The 14,959-nt window shown below is 41.7% G+C and overlaps 1 protein-coding gene across 1 annotated transcript in view; it reads right to left on the minus strand.

Annotated features, from left to right (window-relative positions):
* Nucleotides 1-14,959, minus strand: part of HECW1 (HECT, C2 and WW domain containing E3 ubiquitin protein ligase 1) — a 440,869-nt gene that overhangs the window by 239,179 nt on the left and 186,731 nt on the right. The window contains exon 3 of the mRNA XM_041773230.1: nucleotides 9,321-9,645. Within this exon, the coding sequence (XP_041629164.1) occupies nucleotides 9,321-9,645 (325 nt within the window). The remainder of the gene's footprint in view (nucleotides 1-9,320; nucleotides 9,646-14,959) is intronic.

The following is a 14,959-nucleotide window of genomic DNA, read 5'->3' on the forward strand; positions in this document are numbered from 1 at the left end:
GGAGATTTGGCTGCCTTCATTTTTTCTCTCCTTTTTGCCTTTCACCTGGGAGAGGCAGGGTCCCTAGGGAACAAAGGCCTCACAGGATAAACAGCTCATCCTGAGCCCGGCACCTGGGCAAGGGGCCGGGCATCTCCACCCAGGCACTGACAACCTGAGAATCAGCGCAGCAGACCCCTCCTGCAGAAGACCAGCTGGAAGAACAAGGGAAGAGCAAGACTACTGAACAAGTAGCACTGGGAAGCCCCAGGACTGAGGGAAAATAGTATATAGAACTAGAGGCTTTTTTCATTACAATTCATTTATATTTCAGGTTAAAAATTTCCAGTATTTTTTTCTCTTTTCCTACCTTAACCACTATATTTTACCAACTCTTCATTTTCAAGCTTTTTCCTTCTTGACTTTCACATTTCTACAATTACATGTTTTAGATATAATCTTCATTTTTGGATTCCCTTCAATGTATTCAATTTAGTTTTGGTAGATATGAGTTATGGGTTTTTGCTTTTTGTTTTTTCTGTCTCGTCTTATTTTATAATGGTGGATGTTAGTACTTCTAACACATGGACCAAAATACACCCAGAACCAAGTGGAACACTGTGTTGCTTCATTCTGTGAGACTATATTCTCTCTTCCTTCCCATTCTGCCCCCTCTTGTTTAGGTTTTTGTGGTAGATGTCGGGTCTCTATATAAGTTTTGCTGGTTTATATAAATTTGGAATTGAGCATCTTCTAACATACAGAACAAAATACACCAGAACCAAGAGGATCACCTTCTAGGTCCCCTTGGGGAGACTATATTCTCTCTCAACCACTACTTCCTCATCACCCCCCTTTTTTCTTTGTTTTTTTACTCTTACAATTTTGTTTTAAAATTTGTTTTCCACTTTAGTGGTCCTTTTGTTTTATTTTGTTCTGTTCTTTTTCTTTTATGTTCTGGTCTCTAATGCCTTTGGAATTGTCTAGGGTGTATTTTACTTAGGTTGTGGATGATATTTTTGACTCTCACTCATACAGTCACTCTGCACTGGACAAAATGACTAGAAAGAAGAATTCACTACAAAAGAAAGAACCAGAAATAATACTCCATGCCACAGAATTGCTGGACATGGATTTAAATATCGTGTCAGAGATACAATTCAGAAGTACAATTATAAAATTATTGGTGCCTCTGGTAAAAAGCATAAAGGACTCTAGAGATTCTCTTACTGAAAACTTAAGACCTAATAAGGCCAAAATTAAAAATATTTCAAATGAGATGAAGTCTAAACTTGACACTCTAACTTCTAGGGTTAATGAGGTGGGAGAGAGAGTGAGTTAAGAAGATAAGTTGATAGGAAGGAAGCTGAGGAAAAAAGAGAAAAACAATTAAGAATGCATGAGGAAAGGCTTAGGGAAATAAATGATAGTTTGAGAAGGAAGAATATTTGTCTTATTGGGATTCCAGAAGAGACGAGAGAGGACCACAAAGTATATTTGAACAAATCAAAGCTGAGAACTTCCCAAATCTGGGGAAGGAAACAGGCATCCAGATCCAAGAGATAGAGAAGACCTCCCCTCCAAATCAACAAGAACCATTCAACACCTCAACATTTATAGTGAAACTTGCAAATTTCAAGGATAAAGAGAACATTCTTAAAGAAGTTTGAGGTAATAGATCCTTAAATTATATGGGGAGAAATACCAGATTAACAGCAGACCTCACCACAGAGACCTGGCAGGCCAGAAAGGGCTGGTATGATATATATAGGGTCCTAAATGAGAAGAACATGCAGTCAAGAATAGTTTATCCAGCAAGGCTCTCATTCAGAATAGAAGGAGAGATAAAGAGCTTCCAAGATAGACAGAAACTGAAAGAGTATGTCACCATGAAACCAGCTCTGCAAGAAATATTAAGGGGGACTCTGTAAAAGAAAGAGGAAGCCCATAGAAACAATCCACAAAACCAGGGACTGTATAGGTAATACGACGACACTAAATTCATCTCTCTCAATAGTTACTCTGAAGGTGAATGGGCTAAATGATCCCATCAAAAGACACAGGGTTTTGGACTGGATAAAAAAGCAAGACCCATTTATATGCTGTCTACAAGAGACTAATTTTAGACCTAAGGACACCTCCAGACTGAAGGGGCGGAGAACCATTTGCCATTCAAATGGTCCTCAAAAGAAAGCTGAGGTAGCAATCCTCTTATCAGATAGAGTTTATCCCAAAGACTGTCATAAGAGATGAAGAGGGACACTATATCATACTTAAAGGGTCTATCCAACAAGAAGACCTAACAATCATGAATATTTATGCCCCGAATGTGGGAGCTGCCAAGTATATCCATCAATTAATAAAGTAAAGAAATATATAGATAATACATTAATAATAGTAGGAGACTTCAACATGGCACTCTCAGCAAAAGACAGATATTCTAAGCAGAACATCACCAAAGAAACAAGGGCTTTGAATGATAACACGGGACCAAATAGATTTCACAGATATATAACGAACATTCCATCCTAATGCAACTGAATACACATTCTTCTCAAATGCACATGGAACTTTCTCCAGAATAGATCACATACTGGGTCACAAATCAGGTCTCAACCAATACCAAAAGATTGGGATTGTCCCCTGCATATTTTCGGACCACAATGCTTTGAAACCAGAACTCAATCACAAAAAGAAATTTGGAAGAAACTCAAACACATGGAGGTTAAAGGGCATCCTGCTAAAAGATGAATGGGTCAACCAGTAAATTAGAAAGAATTAAAAAGATTCATGGAAACTAATGAAAATGAAAATACAACCATTCAAAAATCTTTGGGGTACAGCAAAAGCAGCCCTAAGAGGGAAATAAATACATTGCAATACAAGCCTCCCTCAAAAAAATTGGAAAAAAACAAATATACAAGCTAACCTCTCACCTAAAGGAATTGGAGAAAGAACAGCAAATAAAGCCTAAACCAAGCAGAAGAAGAGAGATTATAAAGATTAGAGCAGAGCTCAATGAAATAGAGACCAGAGGAACTGTACAATGGATCAGCAAAACCAGGAACTGGTTCTTTGAAAGAACTAATAAGATAGATAAACTCCTAGCCAGCCTTATTTAAAGAGAGAGAGAGAGAGAGAGAGAGAGAGAGAGAAGACTTAAATTAATAAAATCATGAACTAAAGAGGAGAGATCACAACCAATATCAAGGAAATATAAGTGATTTAAAAAATGTATTTTGAGCAACTATATCCCCAAAATCAGGCAATCTAGAAGAAATGTGTGTATTTTTGGAAACCTACAAATTATCAAAACTGGAACAGGAGGAAATAGAAAACCTGAGCAGGCCAATAACCAGTGAGGAAATTGAAGCAGTCATCAAAAACCTCCCAAGACACAGAAGTCCAGGGCCAGATGGCTTCCCAGTGGAATCCTACCAAACATTTAAAGAAGAAATAATACCTATCCTACTAAAGCTGTTTCAAAGGATAGGGAAGGAGGGAATACTTCCAAACTCATTCTATGAGGTCAACATTACCTTGATCCCAAAATCAGTCAAAGACCTCGCCAAAAAGAAGAATTATAGACCAATATCCCTGATGAACATAGGTGCAAAAATTCTTACCAAGATACTAGCCAATAGGATCCAACAGTTCATTAAGAGGATTATTCACCATGACCAAGTGGGATTTATCCCTGGGATGCAAGGGTGGTTCAACATTTGTAAAACAAAGTAAGAGATCAAATCAACAATAGAAAAAACAAAAACTATATGATCCTCTCAATAGATGCAGACAGAGCATTTGACTTCCTGATTAAAACTCTTCAGAGTGTAGGGACAGAGGGAACATTCTTCAATATCATAAAAACCATTTATGAAAAGCCCCCAGCAAAAATCATTCTCAATGGGGAAAAACTGAAAGCCTTTCCTCTAAGACTAGGAACACGACAGGGATGTCCACTTTCACCACTGCTATTCAAAATAGTACTAGAAGTCCTAGCCTCAGCAATCAGACAACAAAAAGAAATAAAAGGCATTCAAATTGGCAAAGAATTCAAACTCTCCCTCTTTGCAGATGACATGATACTGTATGTAGAAAACCCAAAGGCTCCACCCCAAGATCGCCAGAACTCATACAGCAATTCGGCAGTGTGGCAGGATACAAACTCAATGCCCAGAAACCAGTGGCATTTCTATACGCTAACAATGAGACTAAAGAAAGAGAAATGAAGGATCAATCCCATTTAAAATTGCACCCAAAACCATAAGATACCTAGGAATAAACCTAACCAAAGAGGTAAAGGATCTGTACCCTAAAAACTACAGAACACTTCTGAAAGAAATTGAGGAAGACATAAAGAGATGGGAAAACATTCCATGTTCATGGATTGGAAGAATTAATATTGTGGAAATGTCAATGCTAACCAGGGCAATTTACATGCTCAATGCAATCCCTATCAAAATACCATGGACTATCTTCACAGAGTTAGGACAAATCATCTTAAGATTTGTGTGGAATCAGAAAAGACCCTGAATAGCCAGGGGATTATTGAAAAAGAAAACCAGAGCCAGGGGCATCACGATGCTGGATTTCAAGCGGTGTTACAAAGCTGTGATCATCAAGACAGTGTGGTACTGGTACAAAAACAGACACACAGATCAATGGAACAGAATAGATAACCCAGAAATAGGCCCTCAACTCTATGGTCAACTAATATTCCACAAAACAGGAAAGGACAAAGGACAGTCTCTTCAATTAATAGTGCTAGGAAAATTGGATAGCCACGTGCAGAAGAATGAAACTAGACCATTCTCTTACACCAGACACAAAGATAAACTCAATATGGATGAAAGATCTAAATGTGAGACAAGATTCCATCAAAAACCTAGAGGAGAACACAGGCAACACCCTTTTTGAACTTGGCCACAGCAACTTCTTGCAAGATACATCCACGAAGGCAAGGGAAACAGAAGCAAAAATGAACTATTGGGACTTAATCAAGATTAAAAAGCTTCTGCACAGCAAAAGAAACAGTCGACAAAACTACAAGACAACCTACAGAATGGGAGAAGATATTTGCAAATGACGTATCAGATAAAGGGCTAGTTTCCAAGATCTATAAAAAACTTATTAAACTCAACAGCAAAGAAACAAACAATCCAATCATGAAATGGGCAAAAGACATGAAGAGAAATGTCACAGAGGAAGACACAGACATGGCCAACAAGCACATGAGAAAATGCTCTGCATCACTTGCCATCAGGGAAATACAAATCAAAACCACAATGAGATGCCACCTCACACCAGTGAGAATGGGGAAAATTAACAAGGCAGGAAACAACAAATGTTGGAGAGGATGCGGAGAAAAGGGAACCCTCTTACACTGTTGGTGGGAATGTGAACTGGTGCAGCCACTCTGGAAAACTGTGTGGAGGTTCCTCAAAGAGTTAAAAATAGACCTGCCCTACGACCCAGCAGTTGCACTGCTGGGGATTTACCCCAAAGATGCTGATATAGTGAAATGCTGGGACACCTGCACCCCGATGTTTCTAGCAGCAATGTCCATAATAGCCAAACTGTGGAAGGAGCCGTAATGTCCTTCAACAGATGATGGATAGATGGACAATGGGATAGATGGACAATGGGATCTGACTCAGCCTTTAGAAAGGATGTATACCCACCCTTTGCTTCGATGTGGATGGAACTGGAGGGTATTATGCTGAGTGAAGTAAGTCAACTGGGGAAGGACAATCATCACATGGTTTCACTCATATAGGGAATATAGAAAATAGTGAAAAGGATTATAGGGGAAAGGAAGGGAACTGAGTAAGGAGGGGAAAAATAGAGAGGGAGACAAACCCTGAGAGATTCTTAACTTTGGGAAACAAAGGGATGCAGAAGGAGAGGTGGGTGGGGTGATGGGGTAACTGAGTGATGGGCATTGAGGAGGGCACTTGATGGGATGAGCACTGGGTGTTATACTATATGCTGGCAGACTGAATTTAAATTAAAAAATTTAAAAAATAAATATAAAATTTAAATATTATTTTAACATGGAATGTGAGATGAAGAGGTGAAAAATACTTGAATGGATACATTTTCATTAACTAAGCATTCTGATGACTAGAGATATTAATTGTATCCTTCAACTTATGTCTCCTAACCCACTTATACAATACTGCTCCCTTCGTGTGAATAAGCCATGGGCATTGCTGAATCTTTCACCCTAAGCGAAGAATTCATAAATAATTAGATTTTACTTGCCAGAGTCAAGTAGGCATTACCAAATGAATAACTGCAGAACTATTTCCTGGAAATGCTGATTTGTAGCAAATATGCCTGTATGTACTTGTTTTTGGCCAAATGATAACCTTCTTCCCATTTACTGACCTTTAAAATCTCTTTCCAGGTTCCTGCCGGTTTGGTAAGAAGCCTTTCTATGATGTACAACTAAAATGATGGAGAACCCACCTAAGGGTGAAGGCGAGGCTGAACAAATTCTGGGAGTTAAGGTAATTTGCTATCACACATCCAGAAAATAGAGCTCCCTAACCAGGTAGATCAAGACGTGAAGTATTGATCAACGGGCAGTAAATGTGCAGTGGCTCATCAATTCTGCTCGATGATCCTGAGAAGAAAGTCATGTTTTCCCTTCTATTTTGGAGATGGGAAATCTGGAGCTCTGACAACAGTACCTGGCTGGGGGCACACATGTGGCCAGTGGCAAGGTATGATCTAATGAGGTCAAGGTGTCACCGAAACCACGTGATCTTCCCCCTTTGGTGTCACTAGGAGGGAGACTCCTTCATTTCTCTGCACCGAGCACATGAACCACTCCCTAAGGGAGGGCAGCCAAATGGGATTTCACTGATAATAATAGCAATGATGCTACTGTCACTGCCCCCTTACTGGGTTCCTAGCTAAGGACAGCGCTTGGGTCAATGAGACGTCACACACCTCTCTCCACATCCAGGTGCCTATCCAGATGCCTCATTCTCTCTACGGCAGAAGAAAAGTCATGTTTGCCTGAGGAGCCCCATAGGTCAGAATGAAAGCATCGCAAATCCGGCCTCACGTGGGCATTTTCATTGTCTACTGATGGGGAATGGTCCCTAGCTGACACTGCACCAGGATGTGCTGAGATGTTCCCATGGGCAGCATGGGGTGTGACAACGGGCCAGGCAGCTGTGTGGGCTTGGGAGCCACTGCACTGGCATTACTTCCGTGGTGAAACGACAGCTTAACTTAAATCATCACCTCTGTAATTTGAGGCCTACATCATTGATTCGATCTTTGGCAAGGCACCGCAAATCTGACAGATACGTTACAAAGGACCCACAAATTATGAACTCTTAAGACTCACAGATAATTTTGGATTTGAAAATTATTTCTGAAATGCTATGTTGCTGAAAGTGTTGGCGTTTTGCATTAAATAGCTTCACAGTTATATATGTGCAGCTACTATGAGAAGAACAAACTGTCAAGTTAAGATTCTAAGATGATGAACTGTGTTTACTTTTGTCTTAGTCAAAATGTCATGTTAACACCAGATCTGATTCATTCCCAGAGTTTCACGACATCCGATGCTGCTGACCACTCCTTCCTTCCTCCACCACCTTCTCTTGACTTTTGTGACGTGGTCTCCCAGTTTGGTCTGAAGTCTCCATCCCTCCTCCGCCTCCTCTCTGAGGGCCTCCTCTGCCCCCTCTCTGACGGAGGCTTTCTGGCAGTGTTTCCTACACAGTCCACAGTGACCTCATCAACTCCCGGGGTGCCAATGACCCCAACTTCCACCATCACCCAGATCTAGAGCTGAGCTTCAGACCTGCCCATTCCTTCACTTTGGATGAATGTTCTTGGGTGTCCCACCTTTCCCCCAATAGATGCTCTTCCTCCAATGGATCCCTGACCTGGGAATGGGTGGCATCAGAACTCACCACTGCAGGAAGCTTCAGCTTTAAAGAGTTGCTTCAACACTAGATCTGGGGCCAAAAATCTAATGGTCTAAGGTGCTAAGCAAGTGACATTCATAACAAAAGTAGTGATGGTGGGAGAGCGACTGTGGCAAAACTGAAGGGTACAGACCAGGCTACACAAGGCAGTTAATGCTTAACTTTAGCAGACTTAAGCCGAGTGGAATTGCAGGCTCAGTCTGCCAAGTGGAGGGCTTTGTGAAAGGAGCTAGAAATTTGATTTCAATACGAAATCTCTACATTTTTCAATGTTGACAACCATCAAATTTAAAACAATATGGACCCAAAAGATGTTGGTGGGCTCTTATTTTGCAAGCTCTGTTTTAAATTGATGGTATCCAAACAACTTTATTCAAGAACTATTTTTTTTTCAGCAAATTAAATTTTACCTAAGTCCAATTTAGCTAGTAACCACGATTTGTGTACCAATTTCAAAACTTGCATTTCTTCATCTTTGCAATAATGTGTATATTGTAAATATCCCAGGCAAACTGACTGCAAAACCAGAGAGCTAAGAAGATTTCCCTGACAGCTAGTCAGTCAGATAAGATCCTCTTTATTTTATCAGAAAAATGGTTCAGATTGTAAAATACTCCTAACAATCCATTGGTTTCTGTGATATTCCATGATGTTAACTCAGGCATCGTATGTCTGAATGTGTGAATTGCTCCTCGCACAGACTGAAGGCAGAAGGCTTGGCCTCCCTCGGACTGGATGCCTGACTCTAGGGACTCCTCAGCCACCACACCTTCGCTTGCTGATTAACCAGCATAAATGCACCGATTTCCACCACACCCGACTCTATCACGTACAATAGATCAAATCCATTTCTCGGGTGATTTCAAATTCATGAGTTCTGTTTTCTGCAGGACAAGGGCCTGTGCTTTTTCCTCTCAGCCATCACCTTCTTCCTCTGCCTGTGGTGTGCTTGCTCTCACCGTACGTTGAATCCAGTTACGTCTTTTGAATACAAGGACTGTAATGTTGAAAGAGCAGGTAAGAAGAGGCGTATGATTCTGTTGGCAACAGAGTGAAATTCCCTCCACGGATACGGGCATATATCAGTTGTGTGTATGGTGCTGCTTTGGTCTTCTGAACATATGGACTTGAGAACAAGCTTTGGATATTTATTATTCATAAGTAGAAGGGCTTCTATACTTGCAAATGGTAATGACATTCGTGGTCAACCACGTCTGGCCTTTCTATCCTAGGATTTTCTTCCACTGAATGGCGATAGCAGGAGAAGCCTCGGTGCTTGGTCTGCGGTGTTAGAATCTGGTGTGTAACACATGTGATTGCAAATCGTGCACCTTAAAGTATAGAGTTTGTTGAAATATGAAAGCATACGTAAAAGTGAACACTCACCGATGAGATACATGCCGATCCAGTCTCCAGCGTCCACCTCCTCCTTGATGTCCCAGTGGATCACCAGGTCCTGCGAGTGCCCTATGGAGTAGTAGGAGCTGCTGACCATGAGTGTGGAGCGGCTGTCTGAGGTGACCAGGTCGGTGTCACTGGTGGAGCGGGGGATGGTGACGGTGCCGTGGGGGCCGTTCCGAATGGCCATGCTGTGGAACTGGCCGGGGTTGTAGCTGTGACGGAGTGGCTCCTTGCACCGGCGTCGATTCTGGGAGTTTCTAGATGGAGACGCCATGGCGGCCAGGCCTAAAAACCTGTTCTGGTACAGATTCTGTGGGGGCAAACAGACAATTAGCGGGGGTGGAAGATACCAGCTACGTAATCGCGGTCTTCAGAGGGAAAGAAGGATGTGCTGGGAGAAGAAAGGAGCTGTGAGTGAGCAGCCCTCCAAGGGGGATTTGAAAGAGGACACAGAGCATCTTCCTCAGGGTTCACACAGGGAAGGCAAGCACAAAAATGCCAGCTCCCCAAGGGGCCGTGCATTTCCACGCTCCGCTGGAGTCTGTTTCGCCTTCTCCCTCTAGCCCGTGGGTCTGAGAAGGGCTCAATGGCTCTGGTGGTGTGACTGCCCCAAACGAGCTGCCATCTCTTGAGAAATCTAGCAGCAATTCAATTGGATCCAATTTTATCTTTTTTTAGGGTAGATTATGATTATGATCACTGAACATTTTAAGAGATCCTTGCAGCATTCAAGACCCCAGACACACAGCCCAGAATTATAGGTGGCTGAGGCTGCTAGGCCTCCATTACCACTCTCCACCCTCCAGAAATCTCCAGCCATCTGAGATTCCCATTAAGGACCTGTTCCAATCCCTTACTAATCTTTGAACACCATAATTTTCAACAAAGTCCAGTCTCAGAGAACTATGGCTCGGAGCCCAATGTTATTGTAGAAACCATTGTATCTGATGAAAAAAAATGCATGTTTTTTGTTTGCGACATTGAGCACTTACTATGAGCTGAGCCAATGCACAGCAATAGCTGGATTGTTTGGATACAGATGGCTTTTAAAACATGGGTCGGGGGGGGGGGAACATCATATCGAACTTGCACAAGGGGTTCTTTTTTGAAACAAGGGAAGTGTGATTCTGACTTCGTCAAAGTATATAAAAATTGGAATTTAAATATATAATTTTGAGATATCTGGCTATAAAAGAACACGCCATTTCTACAAATAGGAACACTTTTGTTCTCAAGGAGAAGATTAAGGGGGTGCCTTGGTGGCTCAGTTGGTTAAGCACCGGAACCTTGATTTCGACTCAGGTCATGATCTCAGGGTAGTGAGATGGAGCCCTGCATCGGGCTCTGTGCTGTACATGGAGTCTCCTTAAGGTTCTCTCTCTCCCTCTCCCTGTACCCCCTCTTCACTCCTGCTCGAACTCTCTCTCTTTAAACAAAAACAAAACAAAAAAACAACCGAAGAGAAGATTAAGGCCTGAAAATGTGTTGAGTCATACAGTTTAGATCCCAGGGCCAGTTACTTATTGCACACATCAATCAACTGCAAGTTATAGACTTTCTGTTTACTGTCATGAGGCCCAGGCCTCAGCGGCAGTCTGCTCTTTGGATTACATAAGTCTGTTTAGCAGGCATTGAGGCCTGCACTTTTTCCATCTTCCAAGACCGGGGCACTTGTAAAAAGTCCATTAACCTGATGAAGCACAGTGTTGGCATTCTCCATCTCAGTCCTTAATGGCCATGTGGCAGGCCTGTTGGTTCATTATTTGAGTCTCTTGTTAGGAATTCCTCAGGTCTCCCTGGTGGTAACCATGGCATTACTATAGCCAGAAAAGCCAGACTCCAGAAAGCATCTCATCGCACTATTGGTACCATATGGTCTTTTATTTTTTTTTTAAATGCTTGTCGTGTGACAGTATGAACATGGACAGACCACGGTGTCACCTGGACGATAGGCAGAGCCCAGGGAACACGAGCCGCCCATGCACCCCATAGGCACCCTGGCTCTTCTGAGCAGCTCACAGGGGACATCCGTAACCTGACCATCCTCCAGGGGGACTTTGTCCAGAGACCTTTGGAACATCTCCAGAAAAGAAAGGCTGCAGCTACAGCATAACATTTCTGCAGTTTACACAGGCTCACCTAAAACTATGTGATGTGGACTATTGTGGAGATTAAAAACAACTGGGAATTAAATAGTCAAGCTTATGATTGCAGGTTAAACCAAAGCTAGTGCAGAACCTACCAAATTCCAACCTGTGCATCCCTGGACATTTTACTTAATCTTCCTGGTCCTCAGTTTCCTCGTTTGTAAATGAGTTGCTGTCATCACTTAATGAATGCAAATTAAGCCCTAAGCATAGAAAATACTCAATAAATAAAAAAAATACTGCTAATATACTATCGGTATTGCTTTACTAAGAATGCCTCAATGAAACATAGGTCCACTGGCCGGGCTCACTCACTGGCCAAGGGTCCCCTCACATCATCCCAGGGCCCTCGTACTTAATTCCTTCTGCAACAAACCCACAAATCATTTCTAGTCACGGTCCTGCAAGTTGTTTTTCAAAACTGAAATTCCAAGCATTAAACAGCCCAATGTATTTGTAAAGGCACCCTATATATCAATTTTTTGGAGAGGAAGGCTCCCTTTATCTGTCAAGTTTGTGCTTGAATAGGATATTTTTGCATTAATGTTGAGGCTTGAGGGAATTTTATTGATATACTATCAGCTGGGCCCTCAGAAAAAATTATAGAGTGCTTTTCTTTTGTTGAAGACACTTCTGCTGTGGTATTTTTATTAGAATTCCCTGGAAACCAGGCAACTTTCCTGAAACTGTCAAATTACACCAGTGCTACTGTCTATGTGGCATAGAAGGAACCATTAGTCAAGGAAAACGTCTGTCAGTAATTTACTGGATTGCAATAATGGCATTTGCCCGGAATCAGTAAAGCGGCCTCAAAGCTGTTCCTTGAAGGCTGCACTCCCCACCCTCCCCACTCTGTCTTTGTCCACACCCTCTCCATTTGTACTTGCAGGGATTGTATTTCTGCTTCAAGATTATGCCCCAAGACCAACTCTGCTATAGCCTCCCCTTGCTTCCTTTTCCCATTCCCCAAAATGTGGGCCTCGGCTCTGTGATCCCACAGGAATCCCCGTCCCCTGCAGAGATGCTGACTGTATTATGGCTAGTTGACCGATTCACACACGTTCCTTTGCAGTGAAGACTCAAAGCCAGCACTTCCTGCTCCTGGAACTGGCATGACTCCTGGCATCAAAAAAGGCCCCTGAAGCTTTAATTAATATGATTTATTTTATTCAATGAGGTCCCTTCTTTTTGCAGAAGGGGTTTAAGTTCGCTATTCAAAACAGATAAAAGATGGAAAGACATAAGTCAGTAGATAGTGCAGAGAGAAAAAGAGACAAAAGTTATGTACAAAGGCTCACCTAAAACTATATGCCATCGTGTCCCTAAACAGGTGTTATTGTTAAAGACTCACAACAGCTGCCTCTTGAACACAGCAGGTGGATAGCTGATCCCCAACGTGCGATTCCTTTGTGGCTACACTTTCCCGGGCCATTCACAAGGGTTCCAAGCTCACACTATAGACTCATCCGGCTGGAAGAAACAATTTAATCATTCTCCATTCACATCTGAACTGCGAGAGATAGAGGAGGATCTGTCCTGCTTCTAAATAGCCCTGGATAAAAGACCGCTCTCTTGCAAGACAGTGATTCCATTGTTGTACAACCTCAAAACTCTTCCTAAGCTCTAAGGCAAATCTCGTGGGACAGGGACCTGCCTTCTCCTTCCTCCCCGCAAAGAGCAGGAGTGGCTCTCCCATTATCTAGGAGGAGGAAGTCAACAGTATCACTAAATTGCTTCCAGCTTCTTCTCCGTTCCGCTAAGTCATTCGAGGGTCTTTTATTTTCCCTTACCTGGGTGATGGGTAACAGACACAGATGAGAAACCAAGAGAATATTAGTAACAGCTCCAGTGACACTGGGATTTTCCAATTGTTTGTAATCAAGGGTGTCTACTTGTAGACTACGGTAAGCACAGATTGTAACTGACCCCCGAAAAAGCGAATCCAATGGGTGAGCCACTGAAGACAATCTGATCACATTGTGACCTACTTCATAGGGAGGAGGATTTGCTTGCTGGCTTGTTTCCTACTTGCGGCTGAAGATCCAACAATGATGTTTTGTTTACCTATTTTGCTTTCCAACTGAAATCACTCAAATTGTTAAAATGTTTTTAATTAAGTGATATGTTCTTGGATTTTAAAAAAGTCTTGGAACAGGTCTTGCACGTTTAGTGCTTTAAGTTATTCTTATGCATTAGAGTATACTGGCAAACATAAAACCTGTAAGGAGACGGAATCTTAAAAGAAAGAAATCGTCACTCCTAGGGAAGGGACATGTTATTTTGGATTTTATTTTTTTCCGGACACAGGGAAACAAAAGATTCTGCCACCTCAATTTCTAACTGACAAAGTCATTAATGGCTTTTCTGTTTTGGAATACATAAAGCTGTGAGTGAGTACCATCTCAGAAATGAAGAGAAAGTGGACAAAAGCCATATCTATAATAGACAAAATGACCCTTAAAAATTGCCTCCACACTAAGAAATCAAAAACAGTGAGTGGATAACACAGGCCCTGAAGGAAATCTCATTAAAGTATATGAGACGAGGTTATACTAACTGGCATTATTTAGCTGAAAGAAGAGCATAATAGTTTTTGAGTTCAGGAACAGATTTTATTTTGAGCAAGTGGATGCCTTAAGCTTTTTTATCCTACACTCATCTCTGGTTATGCCATCAGAGAGGTAATGAAATAAAAAAAAATGCATGTAACTTGTCTCTTTCTACAACGGATCTGAGAAAATTTACAACAAAAGAAATGTACAAGGAAATAAGGAAATAGAGACCAGACAAAATAGGAAGTAGCAATACGAAAAAGGATGATGATTCTGAGCGTTTAGTTTATGCAGGGAACTTGGTGCATTATCACATTAAAAACCCATCACGATCACTACTCTCTTGGTGAAAACCCAGCTCAGGATGGTGGTTCATAAACATTCCCGAGGTCCTCCAAGAAATTGGGATTTGAGCCTATTCTTTGTGATTTTAAGAGTGGCCTCTTAAGCACTGTCTCCAAATTATAACATGGGCAGATGCTTGCAGAAATTGATTCAGATACTCCTCTGATCTTTTTGAAAGCCAGAAATACAAGGAAAGCATAGTTCTCATGATCAGAATATAGAATTTTCTTCTCCCTCCAAGTTCTTAATAAAACACTTCATTTTAGACTTTATCTAGAGAACACCACATGATGTGGTGAACATTACCTTTAAAAAAACACTTTTTTAAAAAAAATCATAAACAGTGGCAGATTCTTGCCCGAGTTTTTGACAAAAGGCAAGGTTATACTATAAAGCGTCTCTCTGGGGCTGTGTTGTATGGCTGTGTTGACCACATTCAAAAGCCGCCTTGGCTTATTCGACCTCTTATGCCCTAGACCTCCTGCTCTCAATTCCATGCCTGTTCTCAACCTCACATCTCTCTCTGGCCTCGATGCAGATAAACTGGAGCCTGAATGACCTGTTCCATCTACGAGGGTCT

This window comes from Vulpes lagopus, chromosome 11, assembly GCF_018345385.1.
Source record: "Vulpes lagopus strain Blue_001 chromosome 11, ASM1834538v1, whole genome shotgun sequence".
Lineage (NCBI taxonomy): Eukaryota > Metazoa > Chordata > Mammalia > Carnivora > Canidae > Vulpes > Vulpes lagopus.